Source organism: Podarcis pityusensis (assembly GCF_964106645.2).
Source record: "Podarcis pityusensis genome assembly, chromosome: 6".
NCBI classification, from domain to species: Eukaryota; Metazoa; Chordata; class Lepidosauria; order Squamata; family Lacertidae; genus Podarcis; species Podarcis pityusensis.
Window position 1 is genome coordinate 58,521,924 of NC_138030.1, and position 21,715 is coordinate 58,543,638.

The 21,715-nt window shown below is 42.8% G+C and overlaps 1 protein-coding gene across 1 annotated transcript in view; it reads right to left on the reverse strand.

Annotated features, from left to right (window-relative positions):
* The window catches only part of PLPP3 (phospholipid phosphatase 3), a 64,284-nt gene extending 55,009 nt beyond the window's left edge, over positions 1–9,275 (reverse strand). Inside the window, exon 1 of the mRNA XM_081011857.1 lies at positions 8,574–9,275. Coding sequence (XP_080867983.1) covers positions 8,574–8,712 — 139 coding nt within the window. The 5' untranslated portion in view covers positions 8,713–9,275. The remainder of the gene's footprint in view (positions 1–8,573) is intronic.
* Positions 9,276–21,715: the final 12,440 nt, after the last annotated feature.

Sequence of the window (21,715 nt, forward strand, 5' to 3'; positions counted from 1 at the left end):
ATTCAGGGTTCAAAGCTGGCAATGCAATATGTGTAGAGAATTAAGCTGGTTGACAGAGGTACAAAGTCTGTTTCGTGAGCACTCAAACACACCTGTCTTTTAACACCTTCTTCCAACTTGTAAAAATGGAATTGTTGATAATGGATTGTCCACTGGGATGTTATCAGAACCTATTATAAGGTGTGGTTTCAAATCAGGCATGCAAATATCCTGTCACCTTGGAAACACAGTGCCAATAGGAACCTGCCTTAAAACAATTCAGACTATTGAAACAACTGGGAAATTAGTATTGTTTGCAAGGATTGGCAATGCTCGCCAGCATTTCAGGATTGGTTTCCCAGGCTTACCTAGAGGGTAAGTCCTTTCCCTTGCAGCCTGAGTGAATATTGGGAGCATGGGCTATTTATATCCTGTGGTTCCACTATATCTGGTACACAGAAGGGTGAAAAGGCGCTGGAAAAATGGCAGTGGCAGGAAAAAAGGGGAACTGGGCAACATTGCCAGGGGCTGCAAAACTCCTCCTTACTATTTTGAGACTGTTTCCTGTCCTTCACAAGCCTTACTTCTCAGGAATAACCAATATCTATATTAAAAAGCTCGTTTTAGTATGATACAGAACAAGCATTTGCTGATGTAAATGGAACCAGCAATCAATGCTGAATCAAACATACCAAATCTGTCATAATCTTAGACTGTGGCTGCCAGTGCTTCTCCAGGTTGATCACAGCTTGAATAACTGGCAGTAGGGAAGTACAGCTGCTATAACAACATCAGTAGCAAGTGGGGAGTCCATTCTATTCCATGGAGCATAGAGAAGGGGCCCTGCTAGCTGAGGCTGATGGGAATTAGAGTCCAACTTCTGGAGGGCCATAGGCTCCCCAGCCTTGGAGTAACCAAACAGCTGTCTCAATAGAAGAACATTTCTTATGCCTTAGGGTGAAATGCAGTTAATGATGAAACACAGAAATGGGCTAAGCAGAACTAATATTTCATATGCTCCAGTACCAACTATAAGAAATGGATTTATTATGTAATAGAAAGCAAGCTAGATTAGTGAATTATTGATTTCATGAGATCTTATATACTTCAGGTTGCAGACCCGTTTCCTGTCTATTCTTTCTCTTTTGGCTATTAAATCAATTCAGGAATCCAAAATTCTTAAAGGAGACCCGTTATTTCTCAACATCCCCCATATAGCATTTGTCCTCTGTTCCAGGCACCAACACTTTAGGATGACATTTACTTTGGAAGTTATTCTTACAAACCACTAAGTCCAGCAGAGCTCACACAAGCAGAAGAGATAGCAAGCACATTATCAGCTCGTTATCCCCTCGGTTGCTCTTGTTGAGTAATTGGCTGGTATAATAAAATAAAGCTCAGTAGCTGAATCTGGATGGCAACTGTGACATGGATATACAAAGTTGCCAGTCCAAATACTGCCCTTCTAAGAGGAGCAAACATTGAAAGTGTTTCAGCAAGCCTCAGACAAAATCAAGCAAGATGCTTTATATTACACAGAGTTGTAAAAAGCCTGGGGAATATCTAATGCCACCATTAATACCTCAAGTTATTCAGGGTATAAATAAAAGCAAAACCATGGAAAAAATAAAGTTTAATCTAATCAACCATCTCTGATGTAACTTCTCACAAGGTTGCAAACAGTCCTAAACCAAATGGGCAAACATTTCTATGATGAGGTCTATTTGAAGAATAATCCTGGTAGGAAACAAGGGCTTCAGAAGCAAAATATATTCAACCAATTCATCAATAGAAAGTAAATAAATTCCTTGCCTGGAAATTTATTAATGACTTTAATTATTCTTAATCAAAATCCAACTTTTCCACCATTCAGATAAACAGTTTTCTTAATGATTAGGAGTAGAACATGAGAAGAAACATTAATTCACACTAGGAGTAGTTTGTAAGTACCAGTTGTAGCCAATTATTTCTGACATCCAATCATAAGAAATTTAAGACTCAGTTTTTCCTGCTATTAATTGGCTCCAGGTAGTCTATACAAAACAATAGTCCAACACAGGATTTATTTTTATAATCATTATTTTTCTTTTTTTCTTCTGCATCTGTGAATAATAAAATGGAACATTCAGGTGCTTTTGTGAAACATAGAAAACGAATTATTACTAAGATGGCAAGGAGGAGAAGACGTATACAAACCTGACCCATCATTCCAAATTTATAAGTATAATTGTGCAATTCATAGATGTTTGCTCAGCATTTACTCCCAGGTAAAATATCTGTAGGATTCTATGTACATGTGTAGAAGATTTCACTTTAAATTCCTTATATTCAACCAGCCTAGCATCTCTATACCTGGGTTCTATCATACTGAAAGCTAAATATGTTCTAGCTAAGTAATAAAAGAGAACTAATTTGAATATGCAAGGTCTTTTACCATCTTTAATTAATTTTCACTCACAACGTTATTGTTCCTGTTTTAGATATTGGAGGCTGAGGAATAGCAACTTGCCACTCAGTGTTATGACTCAGGTGGAACTTTCAATAATCCATTAACTCTGAACAAAAGTTATTTAACATAACACTAGATCTTCTCCAACAAGCTCTGGTTTTCCTTAACTAAAAAGCACTTGTTGCTTCAAACAGCCATGTGAAAAGCAAAGTGTCAAGTTAGGATTAGATCAGAATCAAGGGCTTTTGCAATCCTGCAGGAATATCTCCAATATGTAACCTGCACTGAGGAGGAAATGCACTTCTAACAATACATCATCTGAAAAGCTCCCAAGAACCTTTGCTCTTGACATGCAGCTGATAGCACAATCCTACCCATGTTTATCTAGAAATAAATCCAAAAACCTTCAAGGGGACTTACTCCAAGTAAGTGTCCATGGGATTAAAGTCTGAAGCACAGAATAATTTTGCAACACAGCAGGTACTTAAGAAGCTCATTCATTCCCATCACTGATAGAACACTATGTAATTGTACTGCACTCACTACACATATCTGGATGACTGAATGAGCTGAGTCTTCTTCAAGTGTTCAAAAGGAATGAAGAGCTCAAACTAGGGAGAGGAATGGCAGTGTGCACGCTGGCCCAACCCCCAATGTCTCCAGGTGCGCTAGGGGCACCTAGTCCATCCATCTTCCTGCGCTGAGTGCAGAGGTCTGAAGGGAGCTTCTACATGCTTGGCTAAATGCTCTTAGAAACATTCCTAAAAGCAAAGTGGCATACATTCTGCACATCCTGGGATTGTCGATGTGTGAAAGAGTGCTGGCAGTCTCCCAATGCAAGAATAGCATGTGGATCTCTCGGAAGATATGCAGTTAGGTGTTAATGGCATGGTTAAACATAGGGCAGGTAGTAAATTCCCTTGTTCTTCTCACATGTGCACATGTATCACTACCACTCTGAAGATGTTGTTTGACATGTCCAGGTCTACAGCCACTGTTATAGCACGGTGAACAAGTGAAGTGAGGGGGGGCGGGGACCACAAGGCACTGGCTACAGAGCTGTGAATATCTGCTAGCAGGTTCTCACACCTGGTCCCCACACCATATTGATGGCAGCTGGGATAACTCATTTGGCAGAGCAGTGTTTCCCAAACTTGGGTCTCTAGCTGTTTTTGGACTACAGTTCCCATCATGCCTGACCATGGGTCTTGCTAGCTAGGGATGAGGTAGTCCAACAATAGCTGGAGACCCAAGTTTGGGAAACACCACGGTAGAGCAATAGATTCTTCATCTCAAGGTTGTGGGTTCGAGCCCCATATATTGGGCAAAAGATTGCTGCATTGCAGGAGGTTGGAACAGAAGACCCTCGTGGTCCCTTCCAACTCTCCAGTTCTATGATTTGTGCACTCCTGGAAAGCAGGGATAAATAGAGTTAGGCCATGCAATCTGATCCCTTGCATGCTCTCTTTGCACCTCAAAAAAGGAGCTGGAAAAGATGCAGAAAGGGTAACCAAGGGGGCTGGAGGCTACAACTTTTGGGGCTTTTAATTTGGAGAAAAGATGGGGCAGGGAGATAAAGGGGTACTTTTCCGCGTAGCACCTTAATTGAATGAAGGAATTCACTACCACAGCATGTAGCGATGGCCACCAATTTGGAAAGATCTAAAAGCAAATTAGACAATTTCATGCATGATTAGGCTTTTAATTCCAGTATAAGAGGCCATATGACACCAAATACCAGTTCCTCAAGGGTTTCCCACCGGCATCTGGTTGGCCACTGTGGGAACAGAATTCTGGAATAGAAATGCCATTGGTCTGCTTTTGTAGGACTCCTCTTATGTTCTTAGGATAAAGGATCCTATGTTTCTACTAATCACTTTTATGCTGTACATATCAAATAGTTCATTTCCTCCAGACACTAGAGGATGAAACTTTTTCCACAGGTCCATATTCATGTGGGATTATAAAGCAAAAAGCTATTATTCTCTCTCTCTCTGCCTAATATATTTGTGCCTGATAATAGAGAACAGATGAACAATAAACTGCAAAAATTAAACCAAACTGACAGTATGAAGAAAAATGTGCTCTAAGCAGAAACAATCAGTGTTAAAAGGCTGTGGTATCTGGATAATTGAAGTCACATGCTGTTGTGTTCTTCTTTTCTTTCTTGGAAATCCATTCATTTTGTAACGTAAGTGTAACTGAAAGTTTCTTCAGCATGTAAACCATTCATAGAAAAAGTTGTTTGCAGTCCTGTAGCTTTCTTCCAATACCGGACCCTCCTAGATGTTCATACAATGTTACAACTAAATATTCACAGCTGGGTAGCTACTTGGGAGTACAGGGGCAGAATGACAAGATATGGTGCATTGGCTTAACAACTGAGGCAAGTGCCTCATTGGAAGCACAGGAGAAGACACAACTCTCTTTAATTTTCACAGTGTTAAAACTCGCAGCCTGATCCTATTTGTGTTCAGTCATTAGTAAAGCTCCCAGAATTAATTACTTCCAAGCAAGTGTGCATAAAATTTCACTTTGTGAAATTTGTAATAAGCTTAATGTGTTTCCAGAGGGGTAGCTGCCTTCAAAAACCATAGTCTTGTGGTATCTTGTTTTTATCTTTTTCTTGTTTTCCAGACGATCCCAACTCTTTTTAAGAAATTGATTATGGCATAAGCTTTCATGGCAATACAGTATATGATTACTGAAGCACTAAAAATATTTAATAGTAGATACATGGAGTGCTCTAGTAGTCAAGAGATGTGTTATTATTGTTAGCTCTCACCTTGTTAAATTGATCCTTGTGAGTTTTACCTACCTAGCATTTTCTCAGTGAACTTCAGACATCCAAGTAAGTATTGTCTATAAATGCTTGTACAGTATCACATAAACTAATTAGCCACTAAGATGCCACTCCATACTCATCTCATTGTAACATACCTGTACAAAGATGCACCATCTATGTCCATATTTCATAGAGTAGAGTGGCCCAAGACAAAGATCTGTTATATCTTTCAGAGTTGTCCCTGGACTATAAATGATGTAATCCAGCTATCAAACTCAGCTCACTGTTTCTTAAGCACTTTTTCCTATAACTGTGATTCGCCCCCTCTGCTGTTACCACAATACTGCTTCCTCTTTTTTAATGCTTCAAAAATTAATAAGCATTGTTGTTTACAATGCATAGCTGGTATAGCACACAAATGTTGGGTTACTCTCCCAATAACTAATGCTCAGGATTGGAACTCAAGTCCTTGACTCAATGTACCATCATGAATTGCCTTGGTGAATTACACACCATCCACTACACCACAGTGCCCCCTAGACTCTGTTTACAGATATATCCCTTTTCTTTTTTGCACTTTGCCCTATAAACAGGTCATTATGATGACAGAGGAGAAAATTTTTGTGTGTTAAAAAATGTTCATTGAGCACAATCCCTCTTCATATTGCGTCTTTTAAAGTTAATGACAAAACACCAACTAACGTGAACTGAAATAGTATGACCGTGAGCCCATCAAGAAGATTTCCACATTCAAAAACTCTTAGAATTTCTTAAGTGATACAGAGTGGTTATTGATTGGTTCACCAAACACAATGGATTTCTACTCAAGAGAAATGAGCAGCAGACACAAAGATCTTTTGAAGATGCTGGTTCACTAAATGTTCATCATACGATACATAAGAGAACAATGAGAGAAGATTCTCTTTTTCCAAAACAAAGCCTTACACCTATACAGCATCTCAAGTGCCGGGGAACATGCCAATACTCCACTTACACTATAGTAGAGCTATTCAGCTCTTGGGATTTAATTGCTCTTAACACGCACTGTTATTATATACACATCAAATTGTGCAGATTGGACAGCAGTCAGCATTATTACAGATCCCAACAAAGCCAGATGCTACTAGTGTAAACTACAGTGTCTCATTCCATTCTGTACCAGCTGGGATTCCCTTCCACAGTCTCTTAATGCCAATGGCATCTCACGTTGCATTTTTAAGGGTACCTAAACATTTGAAGCAGGAGGAAGACTTTGAAAACACATAAAGTCACTCATTAGAAAACCTTCGTCTTGAATGTGAAATGGCCCTGATCTGGATTCAGTCAGGTGAACTGACATCCTTATTTTGTTCTTTCTCTAAACATCACAACCCCTCAAGCATAATAAATCACTGGAGCCAGGACACTCAGAGAACTTCAAAAGGGAGTAATCCTTTCAGTGTCTCCAAGCTTACATAGAGTAAGAAGCTTGAGACATGCATTTTTACTTTTCCCTATGGCGATCTATTTAAAGGGGCAATTCAGCACTGTATCTTCACTATCAAGAGAAAACGGGCGCCATATGACAACAGCACTGTTTGTTTTGTAAAGTTCTTTGGAGCACTGACAGTCTGAAGAAAGGAACAATCTTTTCAGATAGAGAGCATCTTTCTGCCCTGGATGGTTTGCAGTTTTCCTAAAGCAGACAGGTATTTTTCAGGAACAGATAGGATATCCAGACATCCTTTAACACGCCCTTTGCACTACAATTCCCATCAGCCCCAGCCAGCACAGCCTGTGGAAATGCTGTCCCAAACATCTGAAGGGCACCAGGTTGCCTGATCCACCTGAGTGTCTCAGCCCAAGCTTCTGCACACTTGCCACCTTTTTGGAATACTCTATGCCTCTGATCAAGAATGGTGGCATAAAAGCCACCATAAGCTAGCTAAGACACCATAGCTACATGCTAGGATTGTCACCTTTTAACATTTCCTCAGGCAGGGTTTCTGTGCCATTAACAGCTGAATGGTAGACAGAAATGTCAAAGGTGAAGCCTTTCCAGGCATGGAGAGCTAGCGCTGCTGGCTTTCCTGTTGGGTTAAAGAAGCAAGAGCCCTAACAGAGAGGAAAGGTTTGCTCTTTCTTTGTTTCCTATACCCTTTCAAGACAACTACAGGAACCCTTGTTTTAAGGAGCGCCCCCATTTTAACCAAGACACACTTCCCTGGAACTCCACAAGGTAGAATTCAAAGCAGATCAAGTACTGCAGCACATGCTTTCCCCTCTTAACACTGACAGGTCACAGATGTGTGTTCCTCTGTGTGTGTGTGTACCAAACAGCACAGCCAAACTTCACCTCTCCTCTCTTTTCTGCAAGCCACATTTTTACCCCTTCCCTTGGAAAACTGGGGATCTTTCAGCCACAAAGTGGTTTGAGAGCAAAATCAGCTTCAGGACAACTGCTGCTAACTGGATCTTTTCTTGAGATCATTGCAATTCCTTTCTCCTTTTTCTTTTGAAAGGCACACAAAACACTCCCTCGCTCCCTTTCCCACTACAGAAAATCCTTTGGAGGGCACCTTTGAAGCCTATTCTTTAACCAGGAGCAGCCAAGTGAAAAGCATGCCTTGTTTCCCTGGCTTCTCCTCAGGGGCCAGCTGGGATGGGAGATGCTTTGTTTACATATGAGGCTCAGCTCATTTGCTGGGACATCCATTTTATTTGGACGGGCACCAGGGCTGCTTTGGGTTTCCATACGTTTCTGTGGTTTCGCTGGGTGCTTTCCTAGAGTAAAATGAAGCCCTTAAAAAAAACAAAAAAAACTTCTTGGCATCAACAACGCCCGGCTGCCCTAGCTAGTGCATTTTGTACACACAGTACAGCATATATTGCTACTTAAGAGCTCTTTTGCAACGCAGTGGAGCGCTTTGCTTTGTTTCTGCTTGCTTTTTCCTCCCACATTTTTATCCTTTGGCATCATAACCCATCATGAAAGCAGAAAAGGTCAGGGGAAAGGGAAAAAAAATAAAGCTTGCAGGATGCAAGATGAGGAGAGGAGAGGAATCTATTCTGAAGAACTGTCTTCTTGCAAAGCAGAGAGCGGCTCCAGAAGATTTGTTATGTCCCAGTCACAAAGTTTTGTGGTGTTTTGGTTTCTTTAAAAAGCAAGAAAGGAGAGAACAAAAGTGAGCAACCAAAAGAGTAAAGACGAAGAGTGGAACGAAGAATAGGAAACTGGTTAGTTTTAGCAGAGAGAGTACTGGAAGGAGGGGGAAAAAGTAGTTGTGCAACCCTCTGGAACGGCTTCTTATAAAATCCGAGGAAAGTGAATTAAGATGGGGAAGAGGGGGGAGAGAGAGTCGCTCAAGTTTTAAATCTCACCCATGAAGAGGCAGAAGAGGTCGAGGCAAATGAGCAAAGCTTTCTTGCTGGGGCTTTTGCTGGGGTTGTTATTCAAGGCAGGGCTGCCGCCGTTCTTGCTCTCGGGAGCCATCGCCTTGTCGTACTTGTAGTTCTGCATGGCAGGCAGGGGAATCGCCTTTCCCAGCTGCGTCTCCTTCTCGCCGCTCGGGGGTCGCGCTGGGCCGGGAGCAGCAGGGGAATCCGGGCGCCGAGGCTGGGGCTGCTCGCTGCCTGCTCACGTCGGAAGAGCGAGCAGGAGGAAGGGGTTTTGCAGGCGGCTGCAGACTTTTGTTCCTGTGGCTGCCTTAGCCAGGGCCCTTCGGCGTCCGCGGGGAAGTTTTCCTCCTCCTTCTCCTCTTCCCAGGCAGCAGAAAGCGCGCGAGTAGCAGCTCCCTCGTCGGCTGCGAAGACCATGCAAAAAGAGCACAACACAGAGGGAAGCGAAAGTTTTTAAAAAGTTGGGAAAGTTTGGCGCAGCGTGATCGGGAATCCAACCAATCCCGGCTGGCGGCAGGAGCGGAGCTTGCAACTCGGCCAGTCCCTTGCCAATGAATGGGCAGAGAGAGGCAAGCAACTTGCACGCCCGGCCGCGTCGAAAGTCAGGCTCCGGGTGAGCTTGTGTGATCCGACGGAGTTACTTCTGCACTTTTAATTCCTCTGATCCTTTTCCACTCCTCTCTCTTTCCCCTCTTTTTTTAAAGGTTGCTACGGGCTATCCAAGTACAACCCCCTTCCTGAAACTGACATATACATATGATAATTAACCCCCCACACACACACCCCATGAAAAGAAAATCCTCCATATGCCCCTAGCGCCCCTTGCGTTCATAACAAGCCTGCTGAGCTCAGTGAGGACGCAAATCTTGCTAAGGTTGGGTTTCTCTCTGACGATGCCCTCTCTTCCTCTCTCTCCCCCCGCCTTCGCCCTCCACACTCCCAGTGTTTGCTTGGAAGCAAAGCTGGAAAAGTTTGCTTTGAAAACTTCCGCTGCCTTTTGGTATATCCTGGACGGAGCGTGGGATTTAATTCTTAGTGGGCTCCTGTAGATAACACTTTTCGAAGCCTTAAGAGTGAAACAGAGTTTGCGAAAATATCGGGTTTGGTAGGACTCAGCCCTGTTTTTCATAGAGCTCATCCCCGGGACATATATGAGCCTCTGAGCATGTGCAGAATTCCGTTCCCTGACCACTACAGCCAATCTGCAGGCACACACAACACCCACCCACACATCCATATCTGGGATTTTAAGGTGAAGGAATTTCTCTTGAGAGGGGAAGACTTTTAGACCAACTCACTAACCCTGTCTTTAGAAATTGACCTCTAAGCATAGTATAGCTGCCAATTTGTGAAGATATGCCGGTTATGGTCTATTCCAAAATCATGGGGTTAGCTGCACAAAATTCATGTGATTCGTGACTCATAATTTTCAGATACAGTATGCAGTTAGTTTTTGCCTCCTTGCTTAGGAGAATACACTTTGTCTATGGCATTGTAAACTCTTGCATGGCTTATAGTTCCCTTATCCATCCCTCTTTTTATTTTCCACCTAAGAGTCTATCTTGCTAAATGAGGAGGGCCAGGACATGGGCATAGCCAGGATTTTTGTTAGGGGGGCAGGCTTTTGGTAGGGGGAGGCAGAACCTCAGATTTGTATTGATTTTGATTGAATTGGAGGGCAACTGGAAGAAGTGGCTGTTCAGTATGGTTAAGCAATAAGGATAAAGACACTTGGGAGATTGATGCTCAACACTTTCCCTGCCTGCCTTTCTGACACTCCAGATTCTCATCCCTCCAATGGCACCCTGCAGCAAGTGGTCAAAACATGGGTAAACATACAGTGTTGGTCAGTGATAGTGTACAGGCACCTCATTTGTGGAACTCCTTGTCCCAAGAAATTAGGTTATTGTGTTCTTTGTTTATGTCCCACCAGCAACTGAACACTTGCCCTGGGCATACCAACATATGTAAAATTAAATCCATCCAGGGCAGAAATGGCTCTGGGTCTTTTGCACCACCACGTATCTCTTGCCCCTTCCCCTCTTTTCAAACCATTTTTTTCTTTACTAACAGAGTGGCTACGTGCTCTGTAAAGTACAGTCCTGATGAGACCCTAGCCATTTGTTGTCTTAATTTGTCTGGCGGTAAATTGTGTCATGGGCCCAAGCACGAAGTCTATTAAGCAATGCCCCTGCGTACAAGTGAGGTCACATTGACAAGTAGCAACTGTCTTCAGATTAAGTCATTCTGTGGCATGAGTCACAGAACGAAGTTCTTGTGAGTAGCTTTGGGAAATTCAACAGATAAAGCACACACTGCCAGACAATCGACCCCTAAAACTCTCTTCCTACTTTTGTTTTCCTGAAGGCTTTCTTGTTCCTTTAAAAGCTGACCATCAGAAGTCCAGCTCCTGTGTACTTCTGAGATATTTTACCTTCCCTCCCCCCACACTTCTCAAACCATGGGTGTAGCCAGGTTTTTTGTTAGGGGCAGACTTTTTGGGGGGGGCAGAACATCAGATTTGTATTGATTGGGGGGGGGGCAGGTGCCCCTCTGCCCCCCCGGCTATGCCCATGTCTCAAACTATTTGTACTCATATCTGGTTTCTTCTCCCCCTCTCCTTTAATACCTAACTTTTCTCAGCCTACATGAGCAGCAGTGAGGAATTTGTGCATTTATTTATTTATTCATATTTCTAAACAGCTTAATATTTTTTAAAAAATATTAAATGGTATACAAAACCCTCAGTGAAACAGTATAATAGAAACACAGATGCAAGCATTAAAACAGTAGGAAAGTATTATATTTTTTAATTTAAAAAAACAGTATGAGAGAGAGGGAGAGTCACAATAACCTCTTAAAGTATCTGTAGCTGGCCTGCCACCATCCTTCTGAGCACCTTATCCCCAAAAGGGAGAGTTTGTGGATGAACGGTAGTTGTTAAGTACTCAGGGTCCACACAGAGCTTTTATTTGTAGGAGTGGCCACATCGCTATTTCTTTAAAGGTGCCAGATGCCAACCAATCCCTTGAGCTTTCAAACTAAGCCTTGGTCTGTGAGAATCCTGCCTAGCAATAGCAAGGTTCCAAACAACAACCAGAAATGGTTGCATGGCCGCAGCAGAGTAAGAGTCTCATACAGCTACTATTGTTACACGACTCCTGGGTAAAAATCTTATACTAAGCGTTCCCCTTTGACCTAAAGTAGAAGCCCGTTTCTTAAAACACGCAGGACAAACTGGGAAATGTTTTCAGAAAAACCACCTCAGCAAAGTCGATGGAAGAAGAACACACAGCACCTGTCAACGTGCCAGAGTCTCTCATCAAACATTTAACTTGATCAAAATCTTTTGTATCCCTAATTCAGCACAGACCGCCCTCAAGCCTTCCTCTCCTACAATGCCAAATTTCAAGTCAATTGGCTGAGCCTTTTTCGAACTCTAAGCCATAGAACATACTGACCCAGCCCCCATTTCTCATTATAATGGTGAAATGTGATTCAGATGACTCGCCCAGGGCTGGCCCAAAACAGTCTGGAAAGTCAGGGTGAGTGAAGATCTACATCAGAAACAAGAGTGGGGGAATAAAGATTTACCTCAGTATCTTCTACCCCTGTGGTTCTCCAGCCACCTGAGGTGGTCTCCTCACCTAGCCTCATGGGTGGGTCAGCCTTGACTCGCCCTTAACAAGAGGACCACAACTGGGACTCTATAAATACCTTGTAAATGCTGCATGAATGATTGATTATTATAACAGTGGGGTTATTAACAGGAACACTTCCCTAATGTTGTGATAGCTTGAGACTGTTAATATGTGATTTATTTATTTATCTTTTGTCCTGGAACAGCTTTTATCAGTTATTGGGAAATTACAGAGATAATTTTTTTAAAATCCCCTTATCATTGCAGTCACTCTCCTTCCGTGTAACTGACCACTTTTGTGTTGGCTTTGAATTTTTAAGGAATACAACTGTTTGCATCATTGGTACAGGAATGAGGGATTTTCCCACCACAAGCCTAAATAAATAAATAGTGTGGGGTTTTCCATGAACCAACCTTTTTTTTTGCATGAGCCAACCTTATAAGTGCCAAAGATGTGCACAGACCAACCTTCCTTGAGTTGGGGCCTTTCAGATACTGAAGGACAGCAACTCCCTTTGCTTCTGACCATTGGCCATGCTGGCTGGGCAGTGCTGGATTAAACCCTGTGGACGCCCCTAGGCAGTCAAAATCTTAGAGGGGCCCTTGTGTGCGTGCTCTAGTGGGATAACATTGAACTAAGAAAACTTGAGTGTAATTTTCTTTCACGATCAAATCAATATTATTTCAACCCGTTGTCCCCTAAAAGGCATGGGGCCTATAGGCCAGTGCCTACTCTGGTAATCCGGCACTGGGGCTGGGGCTGATGGGAGTTGGGCTTCAAGGCAGCTGGAGAGTGCTATCAAGTTGGGGAAGACAGGTACTGCCGTGTTGTTGTTGTTGTTGTTGTCGTCATCGTCATAAATGACCATGTTTCTAAATTGCTAAAACTTGGAATTTCAGAATTCAGCACAAATTAGAGAGGTAAGTCCAAGTAACCAGGGAAATCAGAACATCCTGCGCTAGCCAGACAGATACAGTGGTACCTCGGGTTAAGTACTTAATTCGTTCCGGAGGTCCATTCTTAACCTGAAACAGTTCTTAACCAGAAGCACCACTTTAGCTAATGGGGTCTCCTGCTGCCGCCGCACCGCCGCCGCACGATTTCTGTTCTCACCCTGAAGCAAAGTTCTTAACCCAAGGTACTATTTCTGGGTTAGCGGAGTCTGTAATCTGAAGCGTATGTAACCTGAAGCATATGTAACCCGAGGTACCACTGTACAGTAGTTATGGAAGCTCCAGGATGAGGTATGTCAGATTGTTTGCATAATGTAGTATGTGTTGGTGCAATCATTAATATTGGCACTGATCTGTATGTACTCGAATTCACACACAGGTTTTGTGTGCCTGTGGAGAGATCTGTCTTCATTCAAAAAGATCAGCCCCTTTCATTGAAACGAATGGGAAAGGTTTCTGGATCATGAATATACTGGATCAGGCCACTCCTTTTCATGCATACTTGGAGAAAATGGATGTGACTAACTTTGGGGCTCAAACTGTAGTCTGTAGGTAGAGGAAAGGCTTTAGAGATCCACTTTGCTGGATTATCCAGTTGGCGCTGCCCCTTAAGGAATTGTGGGTATGGGATCATAGAGTTGGAAGGGGTCATGAGAGTCATCTAGTCCAACCCCCTGCAATGCAGGAATCTTTTGCCCTATGTGGGTCTCAGACTTATGACCCTGAGATTAAGAGGCTCATGCTGAACCGGCAGAGCTATCTATGGTGATTCATATTTGACTTCCAGATCATAGAATCATAGAGTTGGAAGAGACCACAAGGGCCATCGAGTCCAACCCCCTGCCAAGCAGGAAACACAATGTTCCAGCTTCTGCCAATTCTGGTACTTAAAGCCATGATAGGTTACATTCAATTGCCTTTTTATTATGTTTTGTTTAAAAACTCTTATTATGATCACAACAACGGGAAAAGAAGTGGTTTACCTGTCCTTGAAGAGGAAAAAAACAAAGCCGACAAAGGAAGTTGTGATGCTTGCATTTGCAAAAACTCTTTGGGAATGCAATGTCCAGTTCAACTGAGAAATTTTAAAATGCACAAAGTCAAAAAGTATAATTATGTCTTTAGAGAACAGAACAGAATCCTGCAGTGATTTTATGCACCCTTGTGTCAACACACAGGGAAAAGCCCCCCTCCCATACGAACGAGAGTTGCTCACACACAAAGGGTTCTATAGCATCTTGTATTTAAGCATCATAAATGTGAAAGTGAGTTGGGCAAGAGTTTTAGGGAAACACCAGTGGTTGAGCCTCTTTCCTCCCTGCAGAAAAAAACCCCTCTTTATGTCAGGAATTATTTGTAAAGAATTAAGGGTGATATTTAATATTAGTCACACTCATATCCAACATTAGTCATAGTCACAGAAGACCCATGGATTTCATTGAGTCTGCTATGGGTATGACTAATATTAATGTCTTCTCAGGCTCTATATAGCCCTTCTCTCGTGCCAAAGTGCATATGCTCACCCACCCTGTTTTACACAATTCTCTATCACTTATGACTGACATATGTCTGCCACTGTAAAACAGCTGTCTGGTGCCAACTCCTGACCCTCCTCCCTGTCTATCTAGTAAAATGCAACAAATCCCATGCAGCTCTCTGTCATCCATTCATTATATATATTTTGCTGCCAATATCTAACAAAGTGTGTTTGCTAAATAAGAATATGAAGGGGTGGAGAGTTCAAGATTACTAAAGAGGGCACTGTGTGATGTCACTTCCCTTGAGTTTTCTGACCTGGAAAAAGACAAAATGGGTTTAAGCCTTTCTACTTCCCCCTACCTCAGAAATCACTCTCTTACCACAGCCTATATTAATTGTAATAACACCACTATATAGCCTAGTCCCAAAGTTTCCACTTCAATGCTGCAAGAGATGGCTGCTAACTAAGTTTAAACGTTCTGCTCACATATGTGAGTAACGGGAAAGAAAAATTGTAAAATATATCCTATCCTATAAAATCCACCCAACGCCAATGAAGTTACGCAGTTTGACTCAGGATTCATCCTAATCTGATGAACAAGTCATCTAGGGGACCATCATGCTTTCAGAACTTAAGGCAGGGTGGCACTGAATCTGTATAAACACTACAATAGCTCAGTGGAGAAACAATGAGCTTTTCCGTGTTTATTTCACTCATGTCCCATCTCTCCCTTTGCCACAGCTTGATGGAATGGCTGCTGTTAGATAACTGAGTGAGAGAGGACAGAGCCCAATGGAGTGTCAATAGAGTGGTTCTGCAGATCCATTTCTCCTTCACTCATTTCTGGTATGGAGTACTATTTCTTATTTTAAAAAATAAAATAAAAATCTTACTTTCAAGGAAATAAGAGATTGTTGGGAAAGAAGGGACTTGAACCTAAGGAAGCAGCTGCTGCCACTCTTCCATATAATATGTCTTTCTGTGCCATAGCATGTTCATACATGAAAATCTTGTTCTCCGATCCACATGGCAGGCTCTGAATTTCTGCTGGGCTTGCATTCCCTTTGAAATTAATGCAAGTTTCACTCTTGTCAGCAAAGCCAAGGTCCACCATGTCTGAAAGAACGGGGCGGACGTCCTCTACCTAAGAGTCAATCCTGCATCACACTGAATGTTAGGTGAGTGACAGTCCACAACTGATTCTGAATCGAAGGTTAGGGCTCCCTGTGAGTTGAGGCTTCCATTTGTATTTGTCCTGGATTCTTATTGAAACAATGCCCTGCCCTCCCTTTCTACAGAAATCAACAACAGAAAAATGCAGGGCTCTGATCACAAACAAATACCTACTTTCTTGGGAGTCTACTCTGAGTAAGTCAAACGCTGGGTTCAATCCTTAGTTCTTAATGCCTATTTGAAGATATTCTGGGATGCAGCCTGCTATAGAATTATAGAATCAAGGTGATGAATCATTTATATCATTTATGAATCATTTCTTCTGCGGCATCTCAAAGCAATTTGCAGTCCAATAAAAATATCTAATGCAATTAGACAAAACCAACAGAATTACATATAAAACAATTAGCTGAAAGAGGAAAGCCTTCAACAGGTGTCATAAAGGCATAAGAGGTGTGGTGTGGTGGCCCATGGGATCATATTCCACAATTGTGGGACCACACACAGAAAAAAAAAACCTCTAAGCCCGCACCTACCATATTTTTCGCCCCATAGGACGCACTGGCCCATTGGACACACCTACTTTTTTGGGGGGGGAATAAAGAGAGAAAAAAATATTTCCCCCCCCAGGCACGGGGCTGGGTCGAGGGAAGCCGGAGCTTCCCCAGCCCCCAGAACAGGCTGCTCTCCGCAAGCCGTGGGAGCCTGGCGGGAACTCCCGTGGGTTCCCAAGGCTTGCGGATAGCTTCCTGAAGCCTGGAGAGCGAGAGGGGTCAGTGCGCACCGACCCCTCTCGCTCTCCAGGCTTCAGCAAAAGCCTGCATTCGCCTCATAGGACGCACACACATTTCCCCTTCATTTTTGGAGGGGAAAAAGTGTGTCCTATAGGGTGAAAAATACGGTAACTTCTGTCACTAGTGGGCATCTCAACAGAGCTTCCAGTCTTCAGGTTACAGCCTGGCGTATACGAAAGTATGTTGTCCTTTAACGAACCTGGTTGCAACGATTTAGGGATTAGAAAGCCATCACTACCAGCACATTAAATTAGGACCAGAAGGACACTGGCAACAACTGCTGCCATTGCTGGTTAAAATCTGCTTTGGGGAAACCCAGAAGAGATTTAGGACCCACAGGAGAGGATTTTCCATTGTATAAGAAGGAATCCTTGTGCTGTTGGCACAATTTGCTTAAACCCCAAATGTTTAATCCAGTTGCTGTTTTCATTGGGATTTACGTCCTCTGCTGTGGCTACTGGCCCAGCACGTGTGCAGTTGATCAGACCCTCTGCAGTCCCAATCTCACTAGTAAGTAAAATCCTATGGAACTCGGTAGTATTTGCTTGGACGTAAACGCCATGTGTGGGACCATGCTGCACGGCTGTAACCCTAGGCAAACTTACACAGAGCAAAGGCTTGTGAAGAAAGTGGGACTCGCAGCATGCTTGTGTTTATTCAGAAGTAAGTCCTGCAGTCCAGTACTACCCAATTAGCATTAAATCTGAGTGAATTTGGATAGGATCAGAGATATACAATCATGCCTGGACAAATCAATCCAATTTCCACTTGTTCAGATCAGCCCTTTTTAACGGAAGCTGTTACTGCACATGCTCAGAAATTGCATACAAGATTTAGTATCCTCTAAGCAGCGTTAGGGAACCTGTGGCCCTCTGGATATTGTTGGATGAAAGCCCCTATCATCCGTGATCATTGATTGCACTGGCTGATGGGGATTGTAGTCCAACAACACCTAGTGACCTGCAGTTTTCCTTTCTCTGCTCTAGGGAGGCCAGACTTGCAAGGAATATCTTCGTCTGCCATCTTCTGAAGTCACATCGATAGAACAGCACCCAGATGCCAATGCTGTCCTCTCCTCAAAAAAACTGAAACAACATTTTACTGGTTTCCTTTGTACATTTTATTTTTAAAGTTTGTCGAAGTGCAGCAAAGCACAGCTATTGTTACCAGAAAGATAGCCAAACTGCCTGTAGGGTTAGCAATGTGAAAAATGACTCTTCATAAATAGTTAGGTAATTGGAAAGTTATTGAGCTGTTTCCCTGATAATCTGCCTGACAAAGTGAATCAGATCTGATTCTGCTTTCTGAGAGGGTTGAGGTTTCTGCATTTTCAAACAGAAGCAGATGCTACCATCTAGTGCCTTCGGCAGGTATTGCAATCAAACAAAATGTTAAGGGTTTTCGAACATACGGAACCTCATCATGTAAAATGTATTATGCTTTTTTCATGCCGGTACAATGGTGTGCTCAGGTTTTCAGTGCTATGGGATACTATGTTTTCTGTCTGTATCCTTCTGATTAAAAACAAACTCCAGATGAGCGGCTTCATGTGCATATTAATTTCAAACCCATGTCTTGAAATCTCAGGAGGTTGTGTATGTGTGTGAATCTGTGTGTGTAAACTGTTGTGCACAGTACCACACATCTACACACACCAATCAGGGAAAAGCAGGGTGAGAGCTTTAAGTGAAGAACAGGAAAGAGTATTTGGAATATAGGCAGTTGTGTGCGGAGTTCCTGGTACATGTCAGTGGTGGGGAACCAAATCTGGACTCCCATCAGCCCCAACCAGCATACCCAATGGTTAGAGATGGTGGGAGTTGTAGCCTAATAACACCTGGGGAGGGGTACACAGGTTTGCCATCCCTGTTACAGACAATCTTCAAGCTGCATTGATAAAATGGAAAGCTATGCCTCTTTGCTGCTCAAGCATGAGATAATACTGGAAAAAGTGAAGAATCTTCTCACCTCCATAAAATGTAGGGGCATCAGACTATAACCTGTAAAGCTATCCACATTTTTTATTATTAATAAAAAAGCGAGTATTGTTCTTGATCCTTTCTCAGCTCCATCACCTACTCTCAGTCCCTGCCTGCTGAGGCATCCGTTCATTTCAACAGATGAGAGGATGAGAGGGATGTTGACAGGGCCAAAGGAGATGTGGGCCAGATAATGAAAGCTTTGCATGTTTATTCATGACTTCAGGATTCTAAGCGAGAGATGTCAGTTCCTAGGTGTGGCAACACTCACATGAATGTGAGCCTCCTGCTTTGAAAGCCATAGTAAATAAAAGTTGACATTCAATCAAGGGTGGGGAAACTGTGGCCCTCCAGATATTAGAATCATAGAACTGTAGAGCTGGAAGGGTCTCTGAGTGTTATCTAGTCCAACCCGCTGCAAAGCAGGAATCTCAGCTGAATCATCCCTGACAGATGGGCCACCCAATCTTTCCTCAAAAACCTCCAAGGAAAGGGAGTCCACAACCTCCCGAGGGAGTCTGTTTCATGGTCAAACAATTCTTACTGTCAGAAAGGTCTTCCCGGTGTTTAGCTGGAATCTTTTTTGAACTTGAAGCCATTGGTTCGTGTCCTACCCTCCAGAACAGGAGAAAACAAGCTTGCTCCATCTTCCATGTGACAGCCCTCGAGTTACTGGAAGATGGCTATCATATCTTCTCTTAGTCTCTTCTTTTCCAGGCTATGGCTCCTATCATCCCTGAATATTAGGCAGGCTGGCTGGGGGTGTTGGGAGCTGGGAATCCCCAAAACCTCTAGAGGACTGCAAATTCCCTACCCTGCCCTTAAATAATCTCTTGCCATTTTCCCTAGCCTAGTGCTTCTGAATTCTGTTTGATTCAAATCCTCACACTCAAGCTAGACTAGGGTTACAATATATTTATTTTGGCAAATGTGTGGTTTGAGCATAGCTTTTGAGTATCTGGGAAAGGTTGATTTGTTATATATATATAACAGCAGACTTTAACAGTAGGTCTTAGCAGTTCTTCATAAATGCAGACTTAAATCACCTAAAGTTATATATACAACTTGAGCTTCAACGTTGATAGAAAGATGGAATATAAAAGTTGAAATTATTATCTTGTGGCTTCCAAAATGGCTTAACTGTCAAATGTAAGTGTCTGGAGCAAAATTAGAGTAAGTGTGGCAGGCTATTTAGTAAAGCAAAAAGGAGAGTAATTATTAGACATTCCAGCAGAAGATAAACAACAGTATTTCAAAATCACAACATTGCCATATGTATATATTTTCAAACTCTTTTTCATGTGGCTATAGCTCACCTTAGAGAGCTGTGTGTATACTACCCTATGTGTTATGTACACAAAGCAGGCATTTTTGGAGTAAGCTGGCAATGAAAGAAATAGTATGTGTGCAAGAGTCTATATAAAGGCTGGTAAATTCCGACTTTGTGCTACAGGCTGGCCGGTTTCCAGGAGTAAAGTTTGGAAAACGAGTAAAGTGGGATGCGGAGGCCGCATTTTCAGGTCACTGTAAGGATAGCCTGGTACCTTGCAATCTTGCCAGGGAATTGTTTGAAAACAGACTTTGCTGGAGGGCGGTAGCTCAGAGGTAGAGCATCTGCTGTGCATGTAGAAGGTTCAGTCCCTCACATTGGACAAGCAGGGCTGGGAATGTCTCCTGTATGAAACCCTGCTTGCCAGTCAGTGTACACCATACTGAGCTAGCTGGACCAAAGATCTGATTCAGTTCTGGATTACCAAATAGGCAGAGTAGGCCTATGGGCCCCATGCCATTTAGGGGCCCTGCAACAATGCATCAAAATAATATTGATTCCAATATTCCAATTGAGCTTTCTTAGTTCAATGTTATTCCACTAGAGCAAGCGTACATGAAAGCTCCAGATACGAAGCTTTCTTTGAGTTAGAGGGTTGTGAGTTCCTGCCAACTCCAGATCCTAGTATAATATTTGAGATAATTTGCAAGGGAGCCTCCAAGATTTCGACTACCTAGGGACCTCCACAGGGTTTAATCCAGCACTGGTCTGACTCGGTATAAGGCAGCTTTTTAGTCCCTAATTAAAACATCAAACTGGCCAATGCCAACACCTCCAAAAGGACATACTCTCCAAGTGTCCCAATTTTCCAGGGACAGTCCCAGAATTACAAAAGCCATCCTGGCTTCTGATCTGATCCTGGAATGTCCTGATTTTCTCCACCAGTGCAGCTCAGATGCTCTACCACTAATCTATGGCTGTCCCACAAAGCAGTGCTGCTTCACTAGTTACTTTCTACTGAAGGAATTTATATGTACAATATTTACACCAATAGGTCTTTAGGGTTTCTAAAGACTGCCCAATCCTGTACTGACAATGCCACCTCCTCTATCAATTATTTGTATAGGGGCAGGAGACACAATGTTTAGGGGCAGAAACGTGAGTGGTTTAAATAGATGACCATACCTCATAGGAAGCTGTCAAAAAAAAGCAGAACAAGAATTGGTTCTGGATGTTTAGCCTTCAAGACTCTAGAGTCCCAATGTTCAGCTGACAGCTCTGTGTGCAAAGCACCCAAGCTCTAACAAGCAGCTGATTGTTGAGGCTTGCAGAGTTCTACTCGCAAAGTTTCCAAGTGCAGATGGTCAGCTGATGGCTGCTGCAGGCAAAAGCAGGCCACCTGACATCACTGCATGATTGACAGGTGGGCGACCCCAACCACCTGCCATGTTTGGTCTATGGCAGGTGCAGGGAGATAAGTATCTGGCCTACCAGCCAAATCCAGTTCCCCATTCTTGGTCCAAAGAACTGCTGGAATCCTTTCCAATTCTTGAAGGGCTAACGCCTTTTCCAACTCCATGCTACTCAGGGCATGCAACCAAAACGCATGTGCCTTAAAAAGTCTGAGATTGAAAGGCATCCCAGATTGAATTATATATCCCTCGTGTATTCCTCTAGTTATAGTGTCCACTGCAAGCTGAGTCTTCAGAATTCCAATTTGTTAATTTCAGAACCATTGTTTCTATAGTACATTAGCATGTAATGTGTCTTCACAACTATTCTATCAGGCAGCTCACTTTTATTTTTTAAAGAGATGGGTGACATCATTAATAAT